This window comes from Halyomorpha halys, unplaced genomic scaffold (assembly GCF_000696795.3).
Source record: "Halyomorpha halys isolate HHAL.00 unplaced genomic scaffold, Hhal_1.1 Scaffold794.1, whole genome shotgun sequence".
Lineage (NCBI taxonomy): Eukaryota > Metazoa > Arthropoda > Insecta > Hemiptera > Pentatomidae > Halyomorpha > Halyomorpha halys.
This window is the reverse complement of record NW_027104664.1, coordinates 191,132-213,567: the sequence shown is the minus strand read 5'-3', so window position 1 is coordinate 213,567 and position 22,436 is coordinate 191,132. Positions and strand designations below refer to the sequence as shown.

Here is a 22,436-nt window from a genome sequence, read left to right as displayed (position 1 = left end):
ACAGCAAAACTTCCCTTAAAGGTGAAATATATTTTTTTTCATAATTGTTCAATAGGTCCTGTGATGCGATTTGAAATCAATAGATATCCTTAATGTTAATCAAATATTTTCGTCTGATGTTCTCCAATCTCAAAACCACCTTGTGTCTTTACAAAATGTATTCAATAGAAAACGTTTCAGGGTACCATTTATTTTATTCCGTCCATATTACCAACGCATATAACTTTTTGTTTATGCCTTGTTCCTAAATAAAACACAAAAAAAGAAAGTTTGAAAGGAGGATGAAATACTATTGCTAGTCAGATTTACGACCGACCATAAATCTAGGAGTGACCCCTCGCAGTGACAGAGTGATGTGTATATGGCTTGGTATTTGTTGACACTTCTGCTACACAAATATTTTCGTCTGAGGATAGTTTGATAGAAATTTGGTTCCGACCCATTATTCTTTATAGTTTAGTGCGGTAGTATATTAGTACTTAGTACTACGATTCGTTATCTGGTATCTTCATCATCAGTGCGCTTACCCTTTCCAAGCAATATATTTACCCTGCTTTTTGCATGAGCAGTTTATTTATTTCCTTCGTTTTTGTTTCTATTTTATTTTATTATTAATTTAATTTCTCTGAGTCGTAATCAAGGGAGAGATCTTTTAACCAAGAAGCCGAAGAAAAAAAAAAATGGATACGCCTTAAAGAAGCTTCTTTGATAATGTAACATGCATGATTAAACATATATCTACTTGAGTAATTTATTTTAATTTTTATATCGTATGTAATTCTATTGATTTTGACTTACGGATCAAATGTCAAACCATAAAATCAATTAATTAATTTTTGATGAATGGAATATGGTCCGGGTGCGGTCAAAAAAACTCAAATAGTAAATGGGCATACTATTTTTATTGAGCCAACGTTTCGCCCCATTTTGCAGTGCTTCGTCATGGCTGTTTTGACTCTGACTTTGACATCTGTCAAAACAGCCCTGACGAAGCCCTGCAAAATGGGGCGAAACGTTGACTCAATAAAAATAGTATACCCATTTACTATTTGAGTTTTTTTGACCGCACCCGGACCATATTCCATACATCTATACACACGGTCAATCAACAATCTTCCATTAATTAATTTTTGCATGTTATTTTTATATTTTTTGGCAATCATTCTGTTTTTAAATTAAAATGACTTCAGTAATAATCATGGAACAGTTTTTTTAATATTTATCATATTTTATGAATGAATTCATCGTTGTTTTTGTTTACCCTTTTGTTTTGTTATATTTAATTGGAGGGGTTAAAAAAAAAGTGACCACTTTATTATATTTTCTGGTCTCCAATCTATTATTCCATAAATTGAATATAATTTTGCATTTTTTTAAAAGTACGACTGCATGTACTTTCATCTGAAAAAGCATTAATTTTATATATGGTTTCGGTTTTATAATTTCTTTTTTGCCACTCTTCACTTATATTTTCAATAGAAGAGCTCCCTTTAAAAACACTTTTAAATATAAAATGTAAGAAAATTTAATTTAATTTAGTTCTGGTCTATTTGATTGGTGCTAGCAATTGAGAATTCAATTATTCAGTCCTTAATCAATTAACAAAGGTTCTTACTCTCACAAAATAAAAATTTGTTCATATGGCCAAAAGTAACCCTCCCCCTTTTTTTTTCTTACACCTGAAAAGTTTGAAGGAATATTATTTAGGGAGAAATCGTCAACTTGTCTCAAATTTAGGCCGGAAGGATTTTTTAAGTTTCAGGAATGAATGGTCACATTTTTTTTTTACTCTTAGTTCTAATTATAGAGAAAGATTTTTTTTTTTAAGAACTTGGCAGTAAATGGAAAAATAATTATTTATGTGTTTTTGTTCGTTTATTAGTAGTATGTTATATTTATATTATTTTTAGTAATTGTTATGCTGTTATAGTAGTCAATCAAAAGATGTTTATAAACGAGAAAATTCTGATTCGATTTCAACTTTAGTCAATTTAAAAAAAAAAATCTTACTGAACAAATTACTAAGTTATTGTTACTAAATAGGTATAAATGTCACAAAAAAAAAAGACTAATGATGGAAATCAATTCAGTAGCTTAAACCCTAGTTTTTTACTCGAGTTGGAATGCGAAGAATTTAGTTAAGTGACAGTTTTGTCTACTATCTCGCTTCCTTGAACCTAATCTACTTCTAGATCGGAACAGAGAATTGCCCTTCCAGAAAAAAAAGAGACTTGAAAACCCTAATTGATGAGGAGGATATGGATTCCCATAAACTTGGATTTATGGTGCCCCTCGACCCATTTACCCTTGGCCTTCTTGTTAGTGGTTGCTACCTTTACTCCCAGATCTTGGTAAAGATATTGCTGAAGGCTAAGGGAAATTGCCATCTCACCAACCTAAGATAAAAAGATTTTAGATAGCTTGACGACTCAAAAAATGTCAATTTTAGCTATTTATTAGCAATCAACTCATTATGTTAGTTGTTGGAGGACACGTTTTAAACTCAAAAATTCTACCAGTTTGTCTATAATAAATTAATCCAATGTTCATGAGCTCGTCCATGGTCCAAAGTTAGGAATATTTTATGTTGAAAGTGTCACCAGAAATATACAACGACGGCACTACATACTTCAAAACCTAAGAAACTACATGTAAATTGTCAAATCCCTAAAGTTTCGGTCGTAATATTGTTATTATATTCTTATTTTTTTAATATTAAGTCTTTGTTAAATAATTTTCTTTTTTGAAGGGACTGTATTTATATACTTTTTCTTCTGAAATAGTGGGTTACTTTCCTACTTGAAGGATTTTTCTTAATTTCATATCAATAATGCACTATTCTTTACGACGTTTCAGGCTGTTGGATTTTCCATCTTCGAGAATTTAGACTTTTACTATTATCGTTATTTTTTCCGTTCTCATTCATATTCAAAAACAAAAAAATTGTTTAGTTGTCGCCTTCTTTAAAAACTTTTTGTTTGACATGTTACTAATAATTGATGTTATTTAACTGTTGTTTTATTTTTCATGAAAATTTACCATAAAAATAGCTTGAATGATTGTAGAAGAAGAAAAGTTGACAAAATTCCAAACAGATTGTATAAAAAACGATTTAAAAAAAGGTGAAAAATAAACGAATAATTTAATGTAAAAGACATATGAGGAAAGAAAATAAAACACAAGAATTGGAAAAAATCCTAGCAGTAAAAGAGAAAATGCCTGAAAATGGAAATATTCTAAAAAATAATGTAATATTAATGTGAAATTGATAAAAAATATTTAATGTGTATATCCTACTATCTCTGTAGAAAAAGAAGTCATAAACTATCACTAGTGTTAATCCTCCTTTATTCTTATAGTAACTTATTTTATTTTAAAAAACCGTTTATTATTTATTATAGAAGAAGTTAATAAGGTTTTTAAAGAAAAATATTTACTTATTAAGTTTTTTCATATTTTCTGATACTGCCAAGTTATATATACTTACTTCGTAGTTAATATATTTTATTTATCTGGAGATTCTTTTAACGATATTTTTTTCTTCTTTTTTTCAGTTTTCCCTCCTACGATCGGTATCTTGAACGAGTGGACGGCGGATCAGAAGTACCCGAGAAGCACGCTGCACGTTTGAGATGGATCTTGTATATATACCCTCAGCAGAGTTCCTGTGATAACCCACACTTCGCTTCCAGCAACTTCTATCTTCATTTCTTTTTAGTCCGTCAAATCCATGTGTACATTTATGTGTAAATTAAGTAAAATTGTATAGACTGATTTGTAGAAAATTGTATGGTTAAAAAGAAAAGTTGAAAAAAAAATTACGAATTCATCCTATGAAACTGTACAATAGAAAAAAAGGAAGGGCGAAGCTTCATGCAACTATGTCCTTTCTTCTTCTTTTTTTTTTATGTATTATAGAAACAGTTCACTAAAAATAAACTATTGTTTAGCAGCTCTTTTTAAATATGTGTATAAAGCATACTTGCAAATAATTTTCTGAATAAGTTTTAGTGGAAGTCAAAAATAATTATAATTTTTAAACATAGACTAGTCGTACTATAATTATAGTAATATTTAGTGATTCTTTTTTCTTTTATATATATATTTATGTACTCTACACTATGTAAAATATAACACGATGTTTTATTTAATCTGAGGGGGATGGATGAAAATGAAAATTGTTTTAGACTAGTCGGGCGACAATCATGGGAGTGATCAGTTCAAACTTAGAATTTTGCATTATATCAAATGGAAAATTCGGATTTAGTCTGTGTAATGTGTATTGGGTTTTTGTTATATTTTCTACTCTCATTACTTTTTAGTCTTCTTCTAGGTACCAAAAATAAAAACTTGATGTAGATTACTGCTGTTTCTTTTTCATGAATTAGATTTTTTAATTCAGTGAAATAGTTGAAAAGATTAATAAAAAAAAATAATAATAATAAAAAAATACGTATATAAATAAAATTATACCTAAGCTTCAGCGAGCTCATGAGCATTATTTAATTCCATGGTTTTTAATACGAGTTCCTTAAATATTTCTTTGTATCATATAAACTATACATCGTATTAACAATGACAGATATATTTTTATAATTAAAGTTTAGAGTTCGTTGAATCGTGGTGCATAGCTTAGAGCTTTTGAATTTGGCATTTATGTTGTGTATGCTTCATTCATATTTTTTATTATTATTATTAATTTTTATTCTGATTTGAGATTCGATGTCCTGAACGAGTCGATTCCTTGGGGCGATTTTTTTTCGCCTGTGTACATAGAGCTAACTTATGCACTTAGCGTTATAGGCACCCTGTTATAAAAAAAAAAGTGCGATGTTTAAATAAAGTTTCCATTTTTATTTGATCCTTTTTTGTAAATTTACTCTGGATGTCAGATTTTCCAAAATGTTTCGTCAATTCGCGATATTAGCTAATTAAATATTAGGGAAATTCGTAGTTGTGAAAAAAATAATTTATTGAAATCGTTAAAAAAAAAATTAAAAGAAAAAAAAAAGATGCCGTTTAGCATTTTGAATTTTCCTTCAATTGTCGAAAGAGTTTGATTTCAAAATTCGATGACGTTTAGAGAAATTTTATTTTATTTTGACATGCCTGCTTGGGCATAAATTAACCAGACTACTGACTTAACGAAAAATCGTCGGTAGGTCCTGGGGCTCTGTTCAAACGATATATACCAAAATATGGCGGAGATGTTCCGTTCTCCATCGGGGAAAAAAATAAATACTGGATCGATAAGGTCTATTTAACATTAATATATTTATGTATCAAAGGCAATTGTGTAATATATCTGAATAAAAAAAAAGAATACTTTATTAAATCTAGTTCGAAAAATTATATGTGTACATAAACAAAAATTAATGTATATATAATACAACATAATACTGTAATATTATAAGCATATTTCTTGTGAATTTTAAGTTATTTTTTGTAAATTAATATATACGATTATTATCAGTGTAATATTCATGTTTGTATCTAAGTCTTATGGGTCAGGCGTGAGACGAATAAATAGTTACTTTGTTCAATTGCTGTTTTCATCAGATCCTCCTTCCCTTGAAATAAAAATACTATGTTACTGCCTATTAATTATTAAATACCCCTAAAATCTTATCTATGCTACATTTTTTTTTTTTTTATATAAATAATGGTTGCTTGAAATAATTGTAGTTGCATGCAATAATTGCTTTAACTTTGGATGTTGCATGATTTTATTAATACTTTAATCTTTCTAGTTTTAACTTATTTTGTAGATCTCATGTTTTAATTCTTTTTTCTTTGGAATTAGTTTGTCAGTTATGAATTCAAGTTGACGATGACTTGCTTCTATATCATGTTTACAAGAACAATAAAAACATGAAGCACATTCATACAAAATCACATTGCGACTGTGGACACTGTTGGGGTTGAGAAAGGGCCTCTAATTATTAAGGTTATAATTGGAAAATCTGGCCTTGGATCCAATATTTATATTTTAAACTTTGATCTCAAAGATTAAACAAGGCTGCAAGAAGCTTCTTGAAAAAAGGATGGCTTTTAGGTTTGAGTGATGGTACTAGATACTTAAGATGCCTGCTCTGTTGGGCAAAAGGGAATTTAACTAATACAAGTAGTTGCAAATACAACTTGTCGGTATCTAGGAAGCTAATTTCACATAATAAAACGAGAAAACAATACAACACTTTTATATTTCACACTTGAAACATTTTTTTTTAACACTTGCAAAAATCATCAGATAGCACATGATTTAAATAATTTTTTTAAATTTATTTATTTAATGTGATTTACATCTGTACAAGTAATCAATACAATAAATAAATATGTTGTATGTTTCATTTACACTTGAAAATCTTGGGAAGGAACCACCCATTGGTGGTACTTAAAGCATTAATTGATATTAGAAGGTCCCGTGTCCATCTTCTTTTCAGACGCCTCGGAGGGTTATCAGGGATTGTTAAGGATGGAAGATTAAGAATTAATGGGTTAGGATGGGTAAGTAGTTTGCAATGAAAAGACGCATATCTGTTTTGGGCCAAATCTGCAACGAATGGGGATGTTAAGGTTAAATTATTAAAAATAATAATAAAAAATGATAAGACACTACTAACTCCTTTGGCTACTTTGTTGTTGACGGACCGCACCTCCTTTTTTCAACTACACTAATTGTAGCTCACAATATATATTATAAAGTAGTCGGAAAAAAGGAGTTCCAAATTCAATACTCAAGTAGTAGTTGGAACTGTTTTAAGTTAAGTAGTTTTGAGTTATTAAGATGCTCAACTAAAATTATTAATAATTTTTTACTCGCACTTCTAATTTAAAATTCGTGCATTGCTAATCGATATTTCCTCCTCCATCAGGAAAACAAATATTAGGGGGGTCCCATTATATGTTTTAGGGGGACAGCAAATGAAACTGCTATCGATTTTTAGATCGCAAATTAATGTATTTAACTTCATTGATTTCTAATGTATTTGGATTTCATTATAGGTTTTTGAAGATGCAGAAAATGAAATTGCTATTGCTTTTAAGATTGTGTATCGATTTATTGTATTATTAGGACCCTTCTATATGTTTTAGCAGATGCATAAAATAATAATTCTATTGATTTTAATTTTTCTAATTTCTAACATTAAAGTCTTTTTGTATGGGTTAGGAGATAAAGAAAATGATGTTGCTATCGAATTTAAAATCACATATGGATTTATTTTAAATTATCTGATTTATAACATATTTGGATACCTTTATATGTTTTTGAAGATGCAGAAAATGTAAATGCTAATATGTTAGAAATCAGAATAAATCGATACCCGATTTTAAAATAGGTTGTATCTTATTTCCTACATCTTCAAGAACATATAAAAGTACCCTAATATGTTTGAAATCAGAAAATTTTGAATATATTTATACGCGATCTTAAAATCGATAGAATCTTCATTTTCTGCATCTCCTAAAACATATAAAGTGACCCTATAATATGTTATGAATTAGCACGTTAACTTAAAACTACCGAAAGTTTCAAGATGCTTGAAAATACTTTTCAACTACTTGTATCTGTAGTTAAAACAAATGTAGTTGTAACTGCTGCCTAACTCTGGATGCCTGAAGCTGCGGGTTATGAGAAAGTTTTAATGGTATTTTAAAAATCTGTACATTATTTAGTTGAGAATTCAAGGTGCATTCAAGTAAAGAGTATTTTTGTAAATAACATGGTCGTTACCATAGTTTGAATTCAGTGTATAATATTATTTTTTTCTTCAAAATTAATAATAAAAAGAAAACGTTAATTTAAAAATAGAAACATCTACATTAATGAAGTTATAGTTGTTACTGATAAGTTATTCCATCACCAAATTGGAATAAAATCGGACTGAGGATACTGCACTCTTTAATTAATAGTTAATCATTAATACAAAAAATATCAATCACCCGACTAACGCAACGGATGAATGGCCTCTCTTCACAAATCGATGCGTTTTGAGAGATGATATCAACATACTACCAAATTTGGTCGAATTTATTTGTTTGTTCTGCTTTCTCCTTAACTCTTAATCCAAAAAGCTTTTATGCTACATTTTTAAAAATAATAATGATTACTTTCTAGCATTGTATTTGTATTGCATAGAAGCAGTGCTACGAGCGTTTTAAAGATACATCAACATGGATCAACATTTCTGTTATAAAATTATGAACGTAATAAATTACGTTAAAAAATAAGATTGGTATTATTTTAAATTAGAATAATCATATTGCAAATAGAAATGTTAAGTTTTCGAACTAAAGAATAAATACTATTAATTTGTTAATGATTATATCATGGAATTATTGTACAGTGTTCCAGTATGTCCATCCCCACCAGATTTTTGGAATTTTTTATTTGATTTATTTTGTGTCATACCAGTGGCTTGTGGTCTATGTGTTAAGGGTACTGCTGATTTTATAACCTCCTACTGTTCGATTTTAATTGAAGCTCCGTCATCATGACAGACATTTCACCCTCCTCGGACTGTGAACTTAACTCAAATTTAGTTGGCAGATTTTTGTAGTAAAACATTGTTTTCAGTTTTTGGTAATTTAGGTCTTTAGAACGTGATTGTGATAGTAAAAAAATATAAATTCCTACTAAAAATTCACTGGCTATTAGAATACCTTTAAAAAAAAATCATTGAAAAATCCGGTGTTTGGTGGCTGATGGAAGTTAAAAAAAATAAACATTCCTCTCAAAAGATTGAACGTATTTCATTTTTAGCGACCCAACGAAAGTCAAATCAAAATTCCAAAATTGTAGAGGTAAGAAGTGAACCCAGATCGTACAACCTGTTCCTAATACCGACGATAGAAATCACCAAATAAAACATTTATTTACTATGTGTAAAATGTAGAAAATATGTGGTTTGTAATTGAAGTAGTAATAAATTAAATGATTCCCGGATGGTCAGGCTAGATCAATTGAAATAAAAACATTCCAAAACTACTTAAGGTATATACTGATAATTCAGATCATATTGACAAATCTTAAATTTTGGTTATCGTCAACAAAGCCCTGAATATCTTCTATATTGTGTGCTGAAACGTTGCTAAACAATAAATAGTTGTTTACTATTTTTTATACGTACATAATGATGTCCTTACTAGTTAGTATTGTTAAATGTTTTGATTTTAATTCTAATTCATGTTATAAATTCACTAATGATTAAAATTATTTTATGAATAATGTTTTAAAAGGAAATCGTTAAAACTAATAAGTTCTCCTTTACTGAGCCACTCTCTGTAAAATGTTAGAATCTCAACTTTATAGAAAGACCGCAAAAGCCGTTTTACTTGAACTGCATGTGTGGTTTCCTCTCACACTTCCTTTTCACAAACTCCTTAATTTTCAAAGCCGCGGTATAATTTTGTAAACCTGTTGCTTACACTTCTCCACGTCTGTAGAAGGTTTCTGAAGGAATACACACGCAGTTATGAAGACAGAACATTTTAGACATAAAACCGAATCAGAGTTCCCTTAAACTTATACAAAGGCCTATGTCTAACGTTCTTAGTTAGTCGGAGAACTTTAAGAAATTCAAGGAAGTATTATATATAAGAATCTTAATTCTAGATTTTACATGTAAGAAATTAATACATAATTAATTGTTTCTCCAAATTAAATTTTAAGCAGTACCCAGTGATTAATTATATTTAGAAGATTATGGTTTTTGCGCCGGTCCTAAATAGAATGTATATTAATTAAATATACAGTTTAGTATGTGCCGACGTTTCGGCCTTGATTTCTGTTATGTTCAAGAGAATCAACAAAGAAGAATTATTTGATTTATTATTATGCTGAAAAAAAAAAATGCTGTACTCCTTAGAAACACAATCCTCTAGAGACGGATGCCTTTTTGGGTTGATGGATTCATTCTGATCCCGAATTTTTCAATGTTCTTAAAGAAATTAAAAGTCACTATAAGTAAACAATTGTGAGTCTGCCAACCATAATTAAGTGGAATAAAACATCATGGCTGATTCAAAACATTTAAAAAAAATTAATTTTTCATTCGGGCCTCCATATCTTTAAAACTACCTATAGCACTAAAAAGCCTAATATAACATCATTTAAAGTAGTGTAAATTTATTGAAATATGAGCCCTAATAGAGTTCATTCACTAGTTCCCGAAATACACTGAACTCCTTTTAAAAAGCAACATTTCACAACGAAAAATCAGTAGTTAGTCAATTTATTCTGGAAAACTATATTTCGAGAATCATAACCATATAAATAATGCACTATGAAGAGCTTTTGTGCTGTATGTAGTTTTAAAAATGTTTTCAGGTAAAAATAAACTTCTGGCATGCTTCTTGAATACTTCAATATTTATTATTGACATGAAATTTACTAAATCCATTGTGTTGTCTAAGCAAAAACTGAAGCATTTTATGAAAATAAAAAACGTGCAATTTTTGTTTTTTACTTAAACACAAACTAGTAGAAAAGTTAATTTTTTACAACTTCTGGAGACAAAAAATTATTTATTTATTTAATTAACATTGTAATTTCAAATATTAACAAACGAAACAAGAAATGTACGACAATTATTCTAAGATGGACCGTTATACACAAGAATTGCTTATCGATAATATCATAAAGGATTCCCTCTCCCCTCCCCCCTAAAAAAACGTCTTGTTTTTTTCTTTTTCCTATCACTTCCAGCATTTCGCTGGAACCAATTTTTTTAAAAATATTTAAACCAAAATTTTGTAGTGACCACACTGACAACAAAAATAATTTATATAACTTACTTCAAAAACTGACATATAATAAAAAAATTGAAAAACTCGTAGTTCCTCTGCAGTTCCGTAAACTTTGTTATGATCCCATGTAAAACCGAAGTTAAATTATGGAGGTTACTATACTACTTGGGAATGACCCAATCCTAATTATGATAAGGCATAAGTTTTAACAAATCAACATTCTGCATGTATGCCTTAAATAATATTTTACTTATCAATGAATTTTCTGAAAATGTCATAAATGAGAAGTCGAAAGCATGGGCGTACCCAGAGGAGGGGCTGGGGAGGGCAGTTCCCCCCTCCTAGGAGTGAAAAAAATTATTAATTTAATAAACATTTTTTCAAGCAAATACTAATTGTAATAAGGAATATAGCACTACGACAATCTTCTTTTTCGGCCAAAGCCAATTGGAGTCCTATACTGCCTAACCATGGTTGGGGGTCAAAGTTTTTCATTTTGTTGGACCACCAGTCAATGAAAAAAGTCAATGCCCCAGGCTCGATACGAACCGGCACCGCACATAGACATCAATTTGGTAAGACTGTGTCTTAACCTCTGAGCTACGGGAGATCCTACGACAATTGTATACAATGTTCTTAAAATTTTGGTTTCATTCTCCTTTTGCGATTTGAAATGTTTATACCTTATTGCCTATGGCTTGTCCCCGATTGACTATGGTTTGCCCCCCATAGTTTTGACCCTGTGAACGTCCTTCGTTATGAATGAAGAGAGTCATTTTGCAGGGTTTTTCCTGGAAGAAAAACATGGATTCCAAGAAGAAGAATTTAATTTAATCACAATAAAAAAGAGGAATTCTGATTTGCGATAGATGGACCATGTGCGGATTCCTAAATCTGCATCTGGTGCAGTGCACGCATCAGGTAACTGTCACTCACCACCCAACATTAAATAGAAATTAGTCTCTATTACTCACTGTGACAACACTTTTCATTACTGATCTTCCAAATGAGCTTTTTAGTTGACAGATTTACTAACTCCAATATAAATTATACTGAAAATACAAAGAATGATTTTATTAAGTCAGTTATTCCGTCAACTGAAGGGCTCATTCATATATGGATGTGAAATTAAAAACTTAACTATTTATTAATATTGGTGCGATGAAAAGATTTATTTGAGTGATGAATCGTGAAAACCACATAAAAATATAAAAAAATATGTGTCCACCACTTGAACTAGTGTTGGGCCCCCGTAGCTCAGTGGTTAAGACACAGTCTTACCAATTTGATGTTCATTGGCGGCGCCGTTTCGAATCCGGCCTAGGGGGTTGATTTGGTGGGACTACCATTGGTGGTAGTTCCACTAAATGAAAAACTTTGAGCCCTAACCATGATTAGGTAGTGTAGGACTCCAATGGGAGTCTTGGCCGAAAAAATAACATAAAATAGTTAACTATGCGTTTTACCTCCATTTACTTCTACAATTGTATATGTGGGAAATAATTATTTCTAAAATATATGGTTTATAACGGTATATCATACGTTTATATTACTAATTTTATTTCTGGTAATGTATTTTAAACCAGAAAATGTTTTAATTATCAGATTCTTTCACAGATGTGTCTTAACGACATTGTAATTTCAAGTAACATTGGAACTTGGTTATTTGTACTTAAGAGGCCTCAAGACATACATTTCCATAGAAAAATGTAATTATATTTTATAAGATTTATAATTTATAGGATTTTTCCCCCTTACTATATATTCGATGGAACATATGTATTGTGAAAGTAAAAATAGTTAGAGATCATGTTTCAGGTTTATTCAGGATTAAGAATCCTGTGTTTGTTTATTAACTTGTAATACAAAAATATTCATTTGGGATTAGTCTATTTTATTGTATTAATGAATTGTGATTAAAATCCTGAATTTCCAAAATTAAACCAGCTCATAATTTACGATTACATGATTTTTTCTCTTATCTTATATCATTTTGAATAAAGCCTTGTGAAACAGATAATTTTATTTTCATAAAAATGTACTTTTCATTTTCTCAATTCATCAACACTCCATTCTCAGAATCCTTGTTTTTCTGTTTTGTTTTTTTATCTCTCATTTTGTATTCTCTTCTCAAAAATTCATTATATATCAAATTTCTTCCAATTTTTTAAATTCTGTTTTAATTAAATATTTCTAAAAAGATTAATTAATAAAATAAAAATATAAAATTAGTCATTTAAAAATATATTTGTATACAATACTTATAAGGAATATAAAAACAATTATTTCCGCTTATCATATAAACCTATTACTCTTACCATTAAATTTTAATTTATTATATAGAATATTGAAGGTGAAAAATACATTTTCTTTTTTTCCAATTCCAATAATTGTTCCACAAATATTTTTTAATCAAATTATGTTTTTAGGTTTTGTTTTTTTTCATACGAGTGGGGATTCTTAATTGTTTTGTAATAGTTTTCTCAAAATTATAGGATTATATTACAAATTCACTCATAGTGTAAACTGGTACTTTAACTTTTTTTCAACGCGATACAGAAAGTTATGCTTGCTAAATCCAATATCCCAGTTCACGAGAACGCCCGCTAGAGTGCTCCGTAGTTCACCTCGTCAAAACGTAACAAAATTTGTATATTTCCAAATGTTTGCGAAATACAACAAATTAAGTATACAAAATATTTTTTTGTTTTGTGAATACAATATATAAGGATTATTAATAATCCATAACTTCAAAGTGGTCAAAATTACGGTAATTAATACATCAAATAAGATACATTAGACATTGAGATTGTTGTGGTGCAGACTTACGGTTGAATATACGATTTTTCAATTAAGTATATTATCGAATGATTTTTCTTGTTTGTAATTTAAAATGTATTGAATTATAGTAACTATAATTAATATTTTTTTTACAAAAAAAAACTAATTACAAATTTATTAAATATTTCATTCGTAAATATGTATTAACGTACAAAATCATTTATTTAAATGAGTAGTAATTCGTTAGTGAAAAATTAGCAAGGCGTATATATAAACATATTTATGTTTATATATCAGAGTAAAATAAAGTTAGCAACATCTCAAGCTAAAATTGGTATATAGTCCGTGAACAACAGTATATTATTCGTTACTCAAAATTTAAAAAAAAAGATTAATTGAACAAAAATAAAATTATATCTTCGATGTTCTCTGAAAAAAGGATTTAACATATTAGGTGTTTTCAGATTTATGCGTTTTTACAGAAATACTTATCAATACTATTTTGGTTAAGTATGTGAAGTACAATTAAGGGGCCTGAAGTAATGATTAAGTATCTCCATTCTATTAAATTTTTAAATAATTCTATTTTAAATGTTAAATGAAAAATTGAATAAATCAATTTTTGAGATAGGACTTTTTCTATTTTTGAAAACCAATTTAGCAGTATTATTAAATAACACTAGGTCATCTGTAACCCGTACTATTCTTATCAGACTGGAGGAGGAAGTCTTAAAATTTTCAATTACATTTTTTTTTTTTTGTCTTATTTATTTATAAAGGAAATAATAAGTGTTTTTACATCATTTGCAAATATATTTATATTTTATATTATTTCTTAGACTTTTTTGGAATGAATAATTTTATTTTCATAAAAACGTTCCATGACTAGGATATTCTCAGTTTAATAATAGTGCATAGTAAGAATATGTATTTTTTAATCTCTTTTTATTTTTGCAGAATAGAAAGAATTCATGTTATCTTTGCACAAACACTCAAAATTATACATAAATATAAGAAATAAACAAACAGACAAAAACTTTTTAATCTATATAAATCAAATTTTAATGTTCCTTTGTTGCTTACCTTAATCAAGAGTTCTTAACTGATTTACAGGACATTTTTTTCTTTTAAATGATCAGTGTCATCCTAGGATGGTCCTTAGCTATTGAAATCCTAGATTTATACAGTAAAAAAGTTATGATCAAAATTAAACATTACTGGCATATAACATAAAATATATATATTTTTCTTATATAATACATATTAGACAAATATTATGAATGATACATTGAATTTTCGACTTAAAAATAATAATATGTAAGTAAATTTTTAATTTTAAATAAATTCATATCAAACTTTCAACTGTGCTCATTCAGTCTAACATATTCATAATACATACTCAAATTTAGCAATTTTTTAAAAAAATAAAACCACTTTATTTATTGATAGATATTACAATCTGCAACACAGTTGTGGGCAATAGGTAATAGTGATAAATGATCACATTCGTACTAAAATAAAATAAGAATGAAAATAAATAACTTCATAAAAGTAAATAAAATCTCTCTTAAAATATATACAAACAGAAGGATAAAGAAAATGAACATAATCAAACTAAGTGGATGGAAAAATAAATAAATAAAATAAAATAATCTCTAATCACACTTACACTGTATACAATATTTACACAGTCAACCTGAAGATCCCTGACCCCACTCTATCCCTCCACGTGTGAGTAGTAGAGCAGAGCCCATAAGATCCCAGCGCATCCCTCTTGCCGCATCACTGGTTATGAGCCAGTGGAGGCTGAGCAAGTGCACTAAAGCCAAAAACACTCAACTTGAGTGGAGAATCTGACCATTACCAGAATTCTAATTGTCCATTTTTATTTTACAATAAGTCTCTTGGCCAATGCCGTTTCAACCTTCGAGGTGGATTGTAGGGATGCGTGGAACTAGATAAGGATTGAAAAATTTAGTAATAGTAAATCATTGCGGGGTCATCTAATTATTAATTAAAACCTGAACATTTCTAGAAAGTAATATGCAATATTGTAATGGAAAAAACAAGGGGTCGAACCGATAAAAAAATATTTTAATTAATTTTAGAATTTTTTTTAATACTACATTATGCCACTTATGCTCTGCATGTATTTAATTGTTATGATGTACCAAACGATCTCTTTTTATAGGTAGAATAAGAAATAAACCTTGTTGGTCGTACTAAATGAGTTTATGTCCATACCAATTACAAAAGTCGCTTACAAAATTTTTGTTTGAGAAAAATGTTCCGATTCTCTATTAACATCTTTTGAAACCCTAAAATAGAAAAAAGTTATATAAATCAAAAATTAGAAATTATCGAGCTTGCTTTTTGGAAAAAAAATGTTTTTCTGCCGATGCTCTGCGATCGCAAAGCAAATTCATAACTTTTCACACTGTTATCTAAATTATACATAACTAGAATTGTTGGAAAGCTGAATTTCCACATTTAAAAACGATTTTTAAATATAAATTAAAAAAATTGATTGGTATATTATAACTATTAAATCCACACAGTGAAAAAGTTGCATACAGTATTACTGAAACTATGTAAAATATATTTTTCTTGATTTTTTGGCGCAAGAACCCTTGGACTAAATTTTTGTTTAAAATTACTTTGTGCTAAAGGTAATGTAGAACTGTGTTGAGTAAAATATACAGACCTGAACTGTTACAAACCCTGCAGAATCTTGGAGGTGGTATGGTCAGTCAGTATTCAAACTCAAACGGACGAAATCTTAAAAAAAAAAGGCCATGAAGCTTTTTCATACTTTATTTTTTACTCATGAAAATATACGCCTATGAAATGTGTACATGTTCAAGGCATATTGCACAAATTAAACAAAAAAAGTTATCCATGACCGACGCCCTTATTTCTAATTTTAGTTTAAAAATGGTAAAAAATGTAAAATATGTATCATAAACTACTTTATAGTAAGTTAAATTTCCTTTATTTTGAGTGCTGGCAGACATATGCACGTCTTATGGTTCCTGAGATAGATTTTCTCAAAAATCAAACATTTTATCCGAACAGCTAGAAATTAACATTTTGTGAGTTTATTTTGTCAAAATTTAAATTTTCTATTTGTAATATTTTAATTTCTATTTTAAAATTTTATGAAATAGAAAATTTAACTAGCTTTTATTTAAGTGCTGGCTGACATCTGTATCACTTATTGTTTTTGAAATAAAGTTTTTCATAAATCAAACTTATTATCCGAACAACAATAAATCCATATATTTTAGCAAATTTCATAAAAACTACTATTTCTACGAAGATAAAGGTAATACACTACTTTATAGTACATTTAACTACCTTTAATTTGAGTGCTAATAGACGTCTATAAGTCACACAGTTCCAGAGATAAGATTTCTCAAAATATATTAACTAACTACTAATCTTTCAGTATATTTTTATGAAATGTTTTTTGAAAAGCTATATCACGAAAAGCATAGAACATAAACAGCTCTATTGGGGCTAACATTTCAGAAAATTTACTCTACTTTAAATGATGCTCTCTTAGGCTTTCTAGTGCTGTTGGTAGTTAGATATGGAGCTCCGGATAAAAAATTATTTTTTTTAAGGTTTGAAACAGGCGGCATTTTTCATTCCCCCTACCAATACTTGGCAGACTCATCAATTTTGGCTAGTAATTATACATGGTTTTCATTAAAATAATCTAAAATTGGGGTGAAATAACTGCCTTTTTTTCTTCTCGACTCTTGTACTATATAGTCGATCAGATTCCTTAAACTATTTATCAATCCCGTCAATACCCTATGTGGCGTTTTTTAATTCGTTGAACTTTGTTTGAAACCTTTTGATGACTTTTTAAAAAACTTTCTTTTGTTTAAGAAACTTTTTAATACCTTAGTTTGCGGTTGGAAAGAAATATTAATGTTTCCAAAGGTAACAAGTGTTACTGGAAAACATAGTTTAGAATCAATACTCGAGTTGACAGAGACCTGTGGGACCAGGAAGAGAGCACAATAGACCGCTGACAGCGACGTGACTCCTACAATGAGTGAAAAACCTTTTTTAATGACATGACACGCCGCTATCCCTTTCGAGAATGGTCTTCCTTTCTTAAGGAGCTCTATGTTTTCTCTTATACTTCTTTTCCTTTGTTTTCTCCGTCTTCTTCTTTATCCTCCTTAATGAGGCTTTAACAATTTACTGTTTATTAACATAATATTTGACAATTGACGTACCGCTATTTTGACATTTTAGGTTTAACATGCATTGTTGTCTTACGTATACAGGACTGCAGAAGAGCTGAGCCATCTTTAGTAATCTATATAGAGAAAGGAATGTTTCTTGTACAATTGTTTCATAGAGATGAATGAGTAAAACAAATATATTTTGCATATATTCAGCCCACCATGTTTTGTTTTTTCCAATTTAAACCTATTTTTAAAGCATATATAATTTTATTCATATTTTTTTTTTGCAAATTTTCCTGTTTCATTTTTTTTAAATTAAAATTTTTTTTTTCAATGGCGCGACAGACCATGGAGATTCTAGGCCTCGCGCGATATACTTAAGAAATACACAATTAATTTAATGAATTACGCGATTAAATTTAAATAACATCAACAAAATCAATTCAAAATATGGAAACTGGGTTAAAAAAAAAAAAAATCTACCTACCATTTTACGATTTGGTCAGAATTTTAAAAAAGGGTAAAGTATTGTCCAATAGTACCGGATATGAATTCGCTAGAATATCTGATCCATTATAAAATTACCCCATTTCATATGAAATTTTTTGAGACAATACCCTTCCAAGATAGGCTACATCTCAATGTTGGAAACCAACTAATAACAATTAAAAATTCTAAGGATTCTAGAGATTAGTAGGGGAGGGGGATGAATATCAATACAGGGATATCATATATATAATAAAAATAAAAAATAAATCTTTATTACTTCAATCTATGAAGGGTCAGGGGTGCAGTACTTTTAGAAGTGTTGTTACAAGATCAATGATTGTGCAAAGAAGTGATTTGGTCAGAATCACTCTCGACTGTAAGATTTTTCCCAACTAAGTTTACTTTATGAACTTGAAGGACTCCTGGACCCGAAGGGTTGACTCATGGCTACCATAATAGATTAAATAATAATCCGGCACAGCTGGATTTGAGCCCGGGTCCTTGCAGTTAATAGCACAGTGCCTTACCTCTGAGCCACATTGCTCTCCACATCTTATGCATACATTTCAAAATTATTTCTTATATCTGGATTTTTTTTTCCTTTTCGGATCTATATTTACGAAACCAGTTATTTTCATCGCATTAACCAGCTTTCCTTCGATGCTTAACCAGAGAAACGAGATCCTATCGATCTCCGACTCAACTAATATAGTGACTTTAGCTATTCCAGTGGACAGAGAGACCCCTACGCACACAGAACAAGAGGAGACGAGGAACAGTGGCCGGCGAAGGATTGTGTTGGCGCTGGCTACACTGTTTGCCCTCGGCCACAAACACTTCCCTAACTCTACATACATTAAGGAAGGATTCCTCTCCAAACCTCATGAGCAAACATAATATAGCCCCGCCTTTAAGCCGCTCCTCCTGTTTTCCTTCTCCTATGTATATCGGTTCACACCGCCCCTGTGGTCTCGGACAATTTTGTACAGTGAGATTATCTCATGTTTACGGATTTAGTGTAACTAAAGCTTTGTTCCAACGACTCGTTGGTAGAAGATTATACTCCCAGAGTTGTGGTTTGTTGTTTCTTGTAGTATTTTGATCACTAGGCGTTCCCACGACGCGGAGAAGGTCGTTGGATTGCGATACATGAACGATCACGACCAACCAATAGTGATGCAGTTTTTAGTAGTTACAATGTATGGAGTCACGGAGAATAGAATACAAACTTAAATAAATTAAAAAATGATTTTCAGATTAGAATTAAGCAATTGATCACGTGAACTACAACGATTAAAGGGCAGTCATTTCTCATCTTCTGTTTGAGCAATTTTTTTTTTTAATAATCATAAAATCAGAAATAGTTGTATTTATTATTCTTAAAAATGTTTACCAGTATTTTGTTTATTTCATTATCCTATTGCTTGGAATGAGAGAAAATAGGTTAAAAAAAAAAACAACTAAAAAACGAGATTATTACCAATAATTACCTATGCCTACTAGCGTATTGATATCATAAGTGGAAATATGAAAATGTTTCATTACCCTAACCAACTATTGAGGTAAGAAATTTTAATTTAAGCATTTCAATACTTAGTTATTTTAACAATTGATTATGGAGCAGGAGGGTATAGTCTCGTACAAAAGACACACCTAACTATAAACAACGTTATTGATAAAAAAATTAAGATAAAATAAATAGGTAAAAGTAAGAATTATTAATAAGAGAGAAAAGAAAAGTTAATAACAAAAACAGCGACATTTTTAGACATAACAAAACATGCTCTTACAGGAAAACAACAAGAACAAGTTAATTTGAAAATGGACGAAGAAATAGAAGTAATTTGAATAATAAAATTGATAAATATAGAATTCATAACACAATGTCCTGCAGTATCCTGGGATCCGTCTTCGGGTTGAGGTTGGATGTCTCAAGTTCTAGGTCACTGCTCCTTTAACTGCTGGGAATGGAACTTCATGAGCCAGTTTTTTTTATATAATCATTTATTGATTCCATTGTAATTCCCAGTGCAATTGGCTGTTTCTTACTAACCAAGGAGCATCCACTGCGATTCTTTAGACTATTTTAAAAAGATCTTTTATCTTAATATGTGTAGAGTGATCAATTTTAGAAGCTTCTTGCGTTTCATATTTTTAAAGAGAAATCATATTATTATGTCTACCGTCATAAAAATATGGTTCTAATAATAAAACTTAGACTAACTATAATATTTTTTTTCCTCTTTGGATGGATAAGATGCAACAGCTTCTTTCTCCCAGAGGACTCACTTCCATTGCACCGAGGAAGACCGACCATATGCGAGCATGACTCAGTGTCGCTATCAACCGACGAACCCTAGGGACCTTTCATCCCTTATTAACGCCACTTCTCTTGGCCTCCAGCGACAGCCGCTAAAACATCTATGAGTGATTGGCTCTCGGAGGTTTCCCAGCTGCCAGATGTCGATTTTCTACGTTGACGATACCCCGAACTATTTTCGTACCTTTGGTCGTTACTCGATAAGCAATTAATGGAAGACATATACATTAAAGTGTAGATTACAAATGTCTTATCTTTGTTTTACTGTTCTCTCATTATCATATTCAGTTTCAGTGCTTAGTAAAGAATATAAAAGTATTATTATTATGTCACATAAAAATATTAAAATATCAATTTGTAAGTACTTTAGAATTCATTCGTTATCAAATACGAACCAAGGACAAGAGAGAATTGGATTCCAGGAAAGTTTTTCTTTGATGGATTACATCTTGAAAGGTTTCCATCCACTCAGTCTCTTAGAGTAATTGAATAACTAAATGAATAATGAAGAAGCGGTAAAGTCCCTTAAATAAAATTTTGATCAATTAGTTGAAGCCAACAATATATAGGCCGATTCTCGTTTTTTTTTGTTTTGTTTTTTGAGAAATTAAATTATTTATCATAAATATTACATGCTCACTAATTATATGAGGCTTCTACGTTCAAAGTTTGTATTGTTAAATGTTTGGTTCTGGGTTAAAAAAAAAATTATTCAGTATTTATCGAGAAGCATCCAGGAATCAGCACCAGTTTGATTTAGATAAAATTATAACATAAATTAGATAATGCTAAGCTTTTTATCAATTTTATAATTGCTAACCAATTCATGCCTAATAACTATGTCTAGAAAACTACAAAATGAAAAAAGATTTAATTGAAGGAATTTCAAGTAATCAGGAAAATATTTTCTTACACATCTAAGAAAATTGTTTAATACAATTGATGTTTTCTAGTGCTAAACCCATCAAATCAGTTTTTATTCATACATATTTAGAAATCTGCAAGGGTGCATTTGAATGCGGCAAGACTAGTCTAGTATCTGTGGTAATTGAGGAGATGCCCTTTTAAATTAACTTTAATTTATTTTAATTTTAATTTTTAATTTAATATATAATATAATAAATTTTAATTTATTTTTGCAATGTTATATGCAGTTGATTAGTGAAGTTAATAAAGGACAAGATTTTCGTTAAAATGATGTATGCATACAGTAAAAAACAATCACTCTTAATAAGAACTAAAATATTAGAAAGAATTGGTGTAATATTAATCGAAAATCTCAAAACATAAATATCTGTATTAACACTAAATATGTAATTTTAGTCTTTTATTATATTTTAGTTTCTCGAATTAGGAAACTGCACGTCGATTTCGACTATTACAGCACTTACTGGACAAACGGTATAAATTTCCAATGCATTTCAAAGGACTGATCTACATTACTGTAATAAGCTAGACATACGAAGTTGAGATTTGGGGCTCCACTAAACCTTCGAATTCCTTTCGTATCCAATCCTTACAATCCAAAATCCTTCATAAAAACCTCAATGCTTCTTACTTTGCCACAAATAAAATCACATCCAAAGACCTTAATGTTCCTTGCTTTCTCTTTCATTCTTGACAAAACTCCGATGCGCCTGCAAAGAAGATGGCCACGAGACCTGCTAATGTACAATGTCATTTGAGTGCTACCAATGGGTAGTTTCTCTTCACGCCTCTAACACTCCATTTTATCTGAGATCAAATTTACTAAACGTATTATAATGTACAGTTGTAAATAGCAATAAATAAAAAAACAGTTTCTCGAATTTAGGCATCGTCAACTCAGAAAAAAGATGAGATCACATACATACGTACCAGCCTCAGAACATCACTCATCAGCAGAAAGAAAT

The 22,436-nt window shown here is 29.7% G+C and overlaps 1 protein-coding gene across 2 annotated transcripts in view; it reads left to right on the top strand.

The window, feature by feature from the left end:
- The window catches only part of fend (forked end), a 316,132-nt gene extending 310,589 nt beyond the window's left edge, over nucleotides 1–5,543 (top strand). For both annotated transcript variants that reach the window (XM_014429365.2, XM_014429366.3), the window contains one exon: nucleotides 3,555–5,543. In XM_014429365.2, the coding sequence (XP_014284851.1) occupies nucleotides 3,555–3,631 (77 nt within the window). In that variant the 3' untranslated portion in view covers nucleotides 3,632–5,543. The remainder of the gene's footprint in view (nucleotides 1–3,554) is intronic.
- Nucleotides 5,544–22,436: the final 16,893 nt, after the last annotated feature.